This window comes from Zea mays, chromosome 3, assembly GCF_902167145.1.
Source record: "Zea mays cultivar B73 chromosome 3, Zm-B73-REFERENCE-NAM-5.0, whole genome shotgun sequence".
Classification (NCBI taxonomy): Eukaryota; Viridiplantae; Streptophyta; class Magnoliopsida; order Poales; family Poaceae; genus Zea; species Zea mays.
Window position 1 is genome coordinate 130,412,158 of NC_050098.1, and position 11,130 is coordinate 130,423,287.

The 11,130-nt window shown below is 40.2% G+C and overlaps 2 protein-coding genes across 2 annotated transcripts; both read left to right on the forward strand.

Moving 5' to 3' along the window:
- The first annotated feature begins 354 nt into the window (after positions 1 to 354).
- On the forward strand, positions 355 to 3,454 carry LOC100283315 (uncharacterized). Its single transcript, NM_001156217.2, has 8 exons — positions 355 to 472; positions 805 to 881; positions 1,629 to 1,829; positions 1,944 to 2,015; positions 2,311 to 2,426; positions 2,521 to 2,587; positions 2,771 to 2,877; positions 2,959 to 3,454. Exons 1-8 carry the CDS (start codon positions 388 to 390, stop codon positions 3,116 to 3,118), a joined length of 885 nt encoding a protein of 294 aa, NP_001149689.2. The 5' UTR covers positions 355 to 387; the 3' UTR covers positions 3,119 to 3,454.
- A 3,343-nt stretch (positions 3,455 to 6,797) lies between these two features.
- On the forward strand, positions 6,798 to 10,688 carry LOC100193578 (uncharacterized). The gene is made up of 2 exons (NM_001358894.1): positions 6,798 to 6,879; positions 10,274 to 10,688. Exon 2 carries the CDS (start codon positions 10,310 to 10,312, stop codon positions 10,499 to 10,501), a length of 192 nt encoding a protein of 63 aa, NP_001345823.1. The 5' UTR covers positions 6,798 to 6,879; positions 10,274 to 10,309; the 3' UTR covers positions 10,502 to 10,688.
- The last annotated feature ends 442 nt before the right edge of the window (positions 10,689 to 11,130 follow it).

An 11,130-nucleotide genomic window follows, 5' to 3' on the forward strand; every position in this document is an offset into this window, starting at 1 on the left:
AATATGTAGATCATATATTCATTATAATATTAAATTATTTTTATAGAAATTAAATATGATTGTGTGGAGGTGTAGAACACATGAAGTTGCTGAAATAGAACAACTTATGTTTTTTAAATTTTGTGTTGAGTCAACGTATTTATAATAATATTATATATTTATATCATCAATATAATATTAGTATTACGATCATATTTTATCACATAAATTTTCTATACCAAATTTATATTTTATATTAATTTTTAAATCCCTTAACAACGTACCAGCACATAGCTTGTAAAATGATGGGACATTCGTAAAGTTAAGTTTTTCTGCACTCTAGGCTAAACTTCACTGACGTTACGGAAGGGGTCTCGAAGAGCTGCCAAGACCCACCTGCCACCTCCGATGGACTTCGCCGGCCGGGTATCCGTCCTGCTCTTCTTCCTGGTCGCTCGCACTGTAGCAAACGACCAGATCTTCACCACTTCAGGTGAGCGCCATTGAATACCACTACCCTCTCTGCGTCTCCTCCCCAAACCCCAATGAATCCACCGCTTCGTCGATGTCTCTTGATGATTTCTGTCGTCGAATCGAAAATTCAAAGGCTGTAGGTCGATGCTGGTGGCGATCTAGTGGCTAGTACCCATATACTACAAATTCTTTCGCAGATCTAGCGGCCTGTAGTAGTATGGTTCAAAAGACTTCGCCTTTAAGTGCGCATATGGATCGAGGGCTGGTTTGTAGTCTTACATGCTCTTAGGTTTCCTTTTGTTCAACACTGATATGCGCTGGAAGCGAGCTTAACTGGGTGTTGATCGCCAGGTTTGCCATTTGGGCGAAGTTCGCGTGAGCCAAGGTACCGCGTCGAGTTCCATCCTGTTGATTCGCCATTCCATCCAGTAAGATTTCTAAGGGGTTTGTCCTTCCGATCCTTGTTTGTAACAAAGCAAGAGCTTTCTTTTGTTCTTACTCAATTTCATTGCTGGTTATATGTGGCCGGCTTGTTGTATAGCTATTAGGTTCTACTAGTGAACTTAAATTGAAACTACTTGAAGTTTACCGGCAATTTTCAATGCTTATATATATAGGACACATTTTTCCTAATCTATATTTACTCCTAACTTTAATAAACCATCTTGCATATGGGTACATTTATCAGTTTGTTTATTTGTATAGGATACTAGAAATCTTACTACATGAAAAAAATAAAGGAGACTATATTTTTTAATATATTATAATATTAACCTAGTAGTATATAAAATAAGTACAACCACATACTTTATGTATACTTGACATCCCAGATAGTTTAGTATGATCATATACTTCATATATATACACTTTATCGGAGCATATGCATCATAAATTTTGTGATATACATGTGGGTGTAGCTACTACCGGAAGTAGAAATAATTTTTCATATATATATACATTCTTGACTTTACCACAGCTGGTCATTGCGTGCAAAAGACAATCGACTCAATGTAAAGTTACCATGTTTATGCTAAATCGTTTGAATTTCACGTTTTCAGGAAAAAATGTATTTGAGTGTTCCATTTTTCATTTTTGCTCTAGAAATTACTGCTTGGCATAATTCAGGCAATAATCCCTTTCATCCTAACTAGAGATGATTATGGTGTATTCAACAGGAGAATGGTCAGGAATCGGTACCAATGGCTAGTCATGAGGGGAAGCGTTATAAGTGCTTTCTACCAGTTGAAGAAACTAAAACCATGAAGTCAATGCTCCCACAAAATGCAACTAATATTATAATAGAAAGTGAAAGGAGAATTAAGCCAAAGGAGCCAGATGAGTTACTTGAGGTTCTCAAGGATCAGTGTTTCTACAGGGTGAGCATACAATTCTTTCTTATGCATGAACATGGAGAGTGTATTTCCAGTCATGAAAATGTGTGCCTGGTAAGCAATGCCTAAAAGAACTGATTATTATCTATTTTGGCACAGCACGAAGGTTGGTGGTCGTATGAATTCTGTTATTATGGGAAAATCAGACAGGTCCATGTAGAGGACGGTAAGGTAAGAGTTTTTCTCCTTCAATAAATTTGTCTTTTTGCCCAGGCCTGTAATCATAACATTTTTTGTTATTCTGTCTATCCATCACCTCAAACAAATCTTGGGATGTTATAGTGCAAGAATTGCTAGCTTCTAATGGAGAAGCAAAGTTACAATGTGCAGAAAAGAATATATCTTGCTGTTACTTTGAATAATAGTAACTGTATCCTCACTCAGTTTTATTGGCATTACCACATATGCAATCAAAAGTTGCTAGAGCTACAGCATCGCTGTGTAAACTGTGTCTCTTTTGTTGAAGGTTATCCAAGAATTTGTTCTAGGCGAATTCGATGACGACGCGACTGCTGCATACCATGAAAATAGCACCTCTGAGTTAGCTGACGATGACCATCACGTGAAAGATATATCTAAGAGGTGCTGTACTGAACTGTACTGAAAGTGGGAAGAGAAACAACACAATATGTTCCTCAGCTCTGAATGCATATGTTCTGTTCCTGCTCTGTTTCAGGTATCATGTTCACTTGTATACAAATGGGACTGTATGTGATCTCACAGATATTCCCCGGGAGACAGAGGTGAGAAAGAAACAATATAAGGGGGTGTTTGTTTGGGATTATAATCTGCCTAGATTATATAATCCAATAAATTTTGAACTAAGTGTTAGTTCAAAATTTGTTGGAGTATATAATCTGGATAGATTATAATCAAACACCCACTAAATCTGAGGTAAAGCACATAATCACCATTTTGTCCTACAGGTTAGATTTGTCTGCTCGGAGCCTACTGTGCTGATTAGTTCAGTCAAGGAGATCTCTTCCTGCAAATATGTTGTAACAATTCAAAGCCCGATGCTTTGCAAAAACCCGTACGAGCTAGCATTCTCCTAGCAATTTCTACCTTTGTGGACTGGTACCTAAGCTCACTAGAATCTTTGTTCTGCTTGCAGGTTGTTCCAGCAAGAAAAACGAACCCTTCCCATCCATTGCAATGAATTACCTGCTAAAGCAGAATCCGGTGCTGAGGATGGTTTGCTTCCAAAAGAAGCGCAGATTTCCATCATCCCCGATCAGGATGAGCTGCATGGTTTTCCAGCTTATGCTACTTGATATAATGATATGCCTTCAATATTTATTTCTGGTGTAGAAAAAGCACAGTTTTGGAGGCCCAGTGGCAACTGAGCAACGCTATGTATTACTCTCTCCGTTCTTTTTTATTTGTCGTGGTTTAGTTCAAAAATTACGACAAATATTGGAGAACGGACCCATAGATCCTACAGCAGCGGCTCCTTGTAAAGCAGGTTGAGACGATCATTCTGCAGTGCTAATTATTTAGGAGGATTACGAAGGTAGAAAGTTTCTCAGTATTAGTAAATGTAACAAGTTTGAGACAGTAACATTTGCTTGAAATGTCTAGTCTATAACAAGGACAATACTGCATTCTTGAAATATAGGCGCCTGAGCAAAGAGGGGGGGGGGGGGGGGGGGGGGGGGGGGTTACTTTACCAACCAAAGACAACTCAAATTGTTAGGATGACTTGATTTTTTTATCAACATCATCTTTGGGAAACAAATGCTCGGAACCGTGGGCTTGAGTGCACAGAAAACAAAAAAGGCTCCTGTTCTTTTATTGCATATCAAGCAACTCAGGCCCAAAGAAAATCACGGGTGCATGACACGCTGAAACTACAACAACATTTCGGCTTCAGTGTGTCATGCGTGTAGTTGTAGTTTCAGCTTTTTTCTGGATATTTGAAACTACAACTACGCTAAAGCTGAAACCCAGAGCCGTCAGCAATCCTTACCATTTCTGGTGGAAGTTTCATATATTTTGTCTATGAAACCGTGTATCCTAAGTTTCATCTGGATAAAACTCTCTCCACCTCTCTCATTATAAATATTATGTCATGTCATCAAATATGATGATGTGTCATCTCATTTAATGATGATGAAACTCCCACTGGAAATGACTTTATTGAAGTTCGTTTTAGCTTATCATGGGTGCATGACATTGGGTGAATAGCCTTGCCGCCTAGCATGGGCTAATAAGCCTTATGGAGCAATGTCATTTTGGTTCATAGGACTCATAAATTCACTTCAAATATATTTGGGGCTCGACTTCGGTTCAAGCTACCTTCCAAACGTTCTATAGCTATAAGAGTTCCTATAACATCTCCTCATTCCTCATAACATTATTGTTGAAGGACTTCTGATGGTTTTAGGATTAGCTATAGGAAGTTAACTTAATTCTTAACGACTATCCCCAAGGCTGTTGGAAGTTAAGTTATTTTTTGATGGTATCAAGAAGCCATCGAAAGTTAAAGAATATAAGGGTCGTGTTGTTGCTCTTGCGGCCAATTGGTCATGTTCGTCTTGCCTCCTCGCTCGCCGGTCGCTGTGCCACTCACCTCCCCACCACATCGCCGGAGCGCTGCTGCGGTGCCGTGCTCCGATCCCGCGTTGTTGGCCCACTCAGGGGCGACGCGTTGAGCTACTCTGGTGCACATGGTAAATACAAATTTCATTTGTAAATTGATTAATATTTACCATATATGACATGAAATATTTATGCATTGTTTTGGTGGTGCACCATCTTAATTTTTCTACTAGCTTTTGCCCCTGGGTCCACTGTCCGCCGCATCGTCGACCTACCCACCTCGCCCACACCATACACCTCAACCCGTCGGAGTGTCGCCCCCGTGTCCGCATGCTTTCGCCCTGTGCCTCGTCGTGCTGTCGCCCAAGCGCTTGTCGCGTCGTCGTCGTGTCCGTGCACACCACCCCACGCCTCGCCTCCTTGCCTCAGCACCCCATCCTCGTTTCATTCCCTCGGCCCGCACAACTTCCCCAACTTCTGCCGGTTCGAGGTAGTTCTTTCATCGTTAGTAAAATTCTCTCTAGGGTTTTTTTGCTATTCAATGTGAAATAGGTGCTCGGTGAATTGCTCGAACCAATTTTGCATCAAGAATCAATATATTGCATGTGTATGGTGGTTCAAAGCCGACGAAACATAGTTTATAATCTTATATATACTCGTAAGAAGTATAATAACAAGAACAAAGTCAACAAGCATAATTTATTTATTTTTTATATTTTAAATATGATTAAATTTATTACTTATTCATAATTAGTTTGTGCCAGAGAAACAAACAACTTCCAAGTTGAGATCAAACACTAGTACTGTAACACTAAGGCTACCTCTACCAGTTTACTCATCATTATTCTTATATTGAAACTCTGCTTTACGAACAGTGCAGTCTATAGTGCAAAATAATATTTTACATAGCGATATGGGTAAGCCTTGGAGGCAGTCGACACTAGTGCTCTAGCCTCAACATCGGATCACACAAACGCACACATAGAGACTAACAACCTAACACAACCCAAACTCGTGTATATACATAATAGGACAACTTAAGCTTCAACACAAAACCTAGGTCCTATGTGGCACAACTTATTTCACAGCTTTCTCGCAGATTTAAGAAGAAGATGACCGAACAGTAGGCTTCTGCAACAATTTATCAGTTTAAACTACTTCTCAAAATAAGCTAAAAACAATCAATAAGCAGAATCTGTCTTTCACCAGTTTTCTCAGATAAACTACTTTTACAATCAACAGAAGCTCTGCCAAACAGAATCCTAGCTAGTTCTAAGTCGAGATCGAAAGCATATGGATATAAAATGAAAGTAATCTTAATCTAAGTACACAGTTAAAGATATCTCGTATCTCTCATTCTGTTTGCTCTTCCTTTAAACGGATAAAATGCAAGATAAGAAACATTGTAGCCTAGAGCATGTTTGGAAACACGCCATTTTTTGGGTTTCTATCTTTAATTTCTAGATATTGGTTTATAGGGAAAAAAACTGGATGCACGCATTTGAGGCTAGTTTCTTGAAATCAATTTCTAAATTTTTCGATACACAAAGGCAAACCTATCTTTACTGAGCATAGATCTAGAAGCGATGGCAATCACCATAATTTTCACCAAACCAACTAATATTAATGTGTAATTTACTAGGCAAAAACTGATTTTAGCTAGAAAAGGCTAGTTTCTTGGTTTCTTAGAAACTGGGAATCCAGTTTCTAGAAACGGGAGCATAAACTGACATATTTAAAAACACCTTAGTTTTTATAAATCATTTTCTTAAAAACTGGATGCTTCCATACGTGCCCCTACTTGCAAGCAACGAACAAAGTGGTGAATCAGTTACCGCATTTGCGTGAGGCGACCGACATGTTTTAAGTTGTATGATGGCGTGTTAAATTATTTGTATGATGTCGTGTTAAACTAACGTGCCACGTCAATAAGAGATAGTTTGACTAGCCCTAAAAATAGCAAAATTATTTGTTTTTTCGGTAAATCTGTAATACGGCTGTTCTAATTTATAATTCGTTTGATTTATTTACGATAACTTTGATGATTCACCTTATTCAGAATTTTTAGAAAAAGTGAAAAATTTAAAATTATACTTAAACTATATTATATAATAAATAATATCACGGTACAAATTAATAATAATTATGATTTTTTTAATAAGATGAGTCAGTTAAAATTATAGGGAAATTTGGATCCATACCATTAAAAGATCACCACTTTGTATCCATACCATTACTATCTCACTTACATGTGAGTCCACATGAGTCAATGACATGTGGGGTCCATGGTATATATCTAAAGTTTGGATCTTTTAATGGTATAGATCCAATTGTTCCAAAATTATAAGATGAGACGATGAGTATTTGCCACCGTCAACTGGCTTGACCTCTTCGGAAAGGGAAAACGCCACCACACGCGGATCGAATTAGGCTCTCCGAGTCTCCGGTTCCCTCCTCTCGGCGGCGGCTCAGGTCCCTCTCCATCTCCGGCGTGGTGAGCTCCCCTCCTCTCCACCGTGCCCCGGATCTTACCTCCTTTCCCGGCTCCTTCTCCTACTCGGCTACGCGCCTGCTCGCGTTTTGAAGATAAGCTTAGCTCTTTCGGTTTCCTTTGCCGTCCGGATCTGGTCCCCCCACGGCGACGGGGCGCTGGGTTCGCGCGTCGGATCCGTTTCGGTGTGGGTGTCGAGGACGATTAAGGCGAGGGGATTAGGTCGTCGTGTCGATAGTTTGGCGTGGTGTGGATACGGCGGCCGCCTCTGCTTCTGGTCCTTGGGTGGGATGAAGGGACGCAATGGGCCAAGGGTCGTCTGCCGTGGAGTGTTGAGGGGCGGTGCACCGATCGAATCCGCAGCGAACAGTTCTGGTGTATTATTCTTATGCACCGGTGGCTGTTGGTCTGCGATGCGAGAGGGATGCTGGTGGTGAAAAAGAAGTGGTGCTTGTTGCATGGAAAATACTGTCTGGTGTACATATAAAGCCATTTCTTTTGGTGTGTAATAATGTTCTTTATTCAGTTTCTGCGGTCTGCTCAAGGATCTGAATTCATCAGGGATGGACTAGTATGCAAGCAAATGGGGTATTTTGAATCAACTTTGCTGGGATTGCAGTTTTTACTGATGTTAATAAACTAGATATGGGGATCTGGCTGCATTTGCTTCTGCCTTTAGATGGCGCAGATGCATAACCTACATCTTTGTGACATTTTGTGGTCTACCATGTTTTTATGTTCACGAGGGTTTGCATTATTCGTATTTTTGATTTAGATGCATTTCTGCTCCTTAAGCTGGAGACCAGGGTGCATCTAACCTATCACAAGTTTGTCAAGTGAGTGTAATCTTCTTGCTTAGCATTAGCCTTTGTCATGCGTAGCTTCTCAGGTACTAGGTCTTCGTTTCATAATGTACATGCACACATCACATATTCTGAATGTAGCAATAGGGAGAATGTACATTGACTGTTGTTTTGTGTTCTTCACTTCTCAGTATTTCTATGTTCATCTATAACCTGAATGAACTGAGGGTTCTCTGGCTCTCTGCTTTGCATAGAAAATTAACTACTAGACATGATTTTCATGGCATGCTTATGTTGTATTACCTTCATAGGTTAGGTTGGGAATCAGGCTGCATTTAATACTACCTCCAAATGATGCGTACTCTCAAGCCTAGGTTCTTGTGACATTGACTGATAGGAGCTGATACATATTGGATTTTCGGGTCTAGTTAGCATACGTTCAAATTGATTGTCCATCTTCAACTCTATGTTTAAAGTTTTGCAATGTGGATCATCGTGTCTTAATAGTCTTTGACAATTTCTAGTGTGTGGATGTAATTTAACCTGTATCCTATTCCTAGACCTGGGACTTACTCTGATGTGTGGAGGTTCTTTCACTTAATCACATGTTCTTAGGTCTTATCAGCTTGCTGTTGCTTTCCATTTCCATGTAGCTTCTAGGATACATGATATTTATGAGTAAGTATTGGTGCACATGAGTACATCACATCAGGTGCTGTGGTAGGGTGCCTCTTTAGATTGCCTCTTCATTGTACTCTTAGGATCAGATTGTTGCATTGCTTTTGCTACACTATATATGCATATGCACTTCCATTTGTTATACTGAACTATGAACTATGACATTGTATTCTTTTGCGTTGTTATTAATGAATTAATGTTAAAAATGGCTGCTGATGCTAGCCTGTAAACACTTTGGTAAAGTTCGCTAGCGCTTTGTCGTTGTCCAGACCCTAGGCACTTTACATGAGATTCTACGGTCTTACCTGTAGATAATTGAATTTATTTGTATTATAACTTATGCAAACGCGTCAATAGCGCAGTGCTAGGTCCTCTAGGTGGAGGTCGCCAACCAAGGTTCAAATTATGGGTTGCACGAAAAAAAGCCCCTTCTGTGTAACTGTCTTCGGAGACGTATGTGCTGCAGGCACGCCCTGGGCAGCCAGGTTTTGGGCTCTTTTCTCTACCCTGCAGTTTGAGAAAAATCCCTTGCTGTTAGATATTGGGGGATGTCAAACCCCCAGGGGTCGAGTTTTTTTTTTGTATTATAACATGTATGTGTATCATAGCTATCTTCCAGACCTTTCCTACCCTGAAGCATATACCTTAGTGCAAACTCACTGAAATCTCAAGCATGCCTCATATTTTCTGAAGCTTTTGTTTTTTACCTTTTGTGTTAGCAGTCTGTTATTGTTTTCTATTTCACAAATAAGTCAATATGCTGTCTATTTTTACTGCAGCCATTGAATTTTTGTCCACAAATATAAGGACATTCGGCGTAACCCACCTGAATAGGCACAATTATAACGCGGCTGTATATGGCATTGGTTACCTGAATAGGGATGGTTTGTTTGCATTACTGGTGATTTAGTTGTTGTATTGAGGGATATCCCTCCTGTAAATTGTCCTAAAAACCAAACACGAAATCATTAGACTTGTGGTGGAGTATTTTGGAGCATGTCTGACAACCACTTGTATTGAAGTGACCTTACCTGTTGTTTCTGTTTGGAGTTTTTGCGTGCATGCTCATTGGTCTTTGTTGGGTGTGTCTGTAGCATCTAAGATTTGCATGAAGTAAAAAAATCAGCATGGTAAACTCACATCTTATCAATACATTTTTTGTTTAGTAGATGATAAGTCTATGACAGCCTTGTGCGGTTCTGATATTATTGTTCGTCTGATTTGACGTATGCTTGTTTGTTAGTGGATAGTTTCAGCTCTCGCTATTGCAGATGCTAGGATGTTGATATCATTACCTTGGTTCTTTGTTGGGTGATAGGGAAATCCGTCCGACTAATCTGCTTTGCAGCATTTTGTGGCTTTGTTTGACTATATGATGGCTATGTTTTTGGGAGTGAGTGCCAGGTTAGGTGAAGGGTACCTGGTGTACATTTGTTTTTTTTGGTCGAAGAAGCAATGATTGAGAGCTATGACCTGGAAGTATTTCAGGTGTCATTTTCTGTTTCTGCCCTAATCTTTAAGAAATGTTTCGTGGTGAATACGGGAATTTAGGATGCAAATGTAAGAATAGAGGGAGTTGACTCTTTTGAGTTTGATGATGATTTTCTGGGAGAGGTTGCTGTTGAGCAATGAACCCCTCTACTATTTCTGAATATCCTGTTTGCTCTCTGCATATCTGTGGGCGATTCTTTATAGTACGTCATTGCTGCACAACTTGGGGTCCAATTTTGCTATGTAAATATCACCTTAGCCTCCCCTTGTAGGTGTGACTAATCGTAGAATTTGAATGGGCCGAAATGTGACGCTGTCTGCATTTATTAAGAGTACCTTTCTACCTTATTGAAGAAATGCTGTCTGCCTGTTGCACAGCTGCACCCACGCATCAGCTCACATAAGCTCCATTGCTTTCGTTTCAGGCGCTTGGCGTCTGACCTCAACAAGCAAGAAAGCAAATGGCAGGCGGCAGGGTTGCGCATGCCACCCTCAAGGGCCCGAGTGTGGTGAAGGAGATCTTCATTGGACTGACCCTGGGTCTGATCGCGGGAGGCATGTGGAAGATGCACCACTGGAACGAGCAGAGGAAGACTAGGTCCTTCTATGACATGCTTGACAAGGGCCAGATCAGCGTTGTCGTCGAGGAGTAAAGAGTTCTTCCCAGTTATTTTCAAAGAACTCTCTCGAGAGCATGACAAAGTGATTGCTTGCTGTGGAGATTTGTCCTGGAAATAAGCACAACCATTTGGGAACACCAGATTTTGTCGAATTTTCCTTTCCTTTTGATGAATATTTGAGCACGTCCATGTCAATACCAAACATCTGGCCTTTTCTCTCTCTGTTTTTTTTACATATGTTTATGTGGTCTTAGCGAGTAGCTGTGCTCGACTTTGCGTTATGAGGTATGCCGTATGTGATTGGATCACGGTGACCTAACAGGCTATCCCACACTTGTGTTTTTACCTGACTTTTGAGTGGGTGATGCACGGATAATATTGACATGTTGCGTGCACGTTCAGGTGGTGCTCTTTCACTTGATGGCGTCGTCGGTTCGGTCAAGATAAGTTTTTAAGGTTTTCCTGTTCCTTTCACTGTCCTTTTCGCCTGACTCCATAGTCTGATGCAAGTTCAATTTCGCTTCGGTCACATGACAGTGTATTAAGAAATTTCTCATTGCTTCTCTTTTTAAAATACATATACTTTCTTAGGTCCAGAACGAGTTTGGTTTAGACTTTTCAGCTGCTCCAGGTTACTACTTACTAAGGAGATGTTTAGTTTC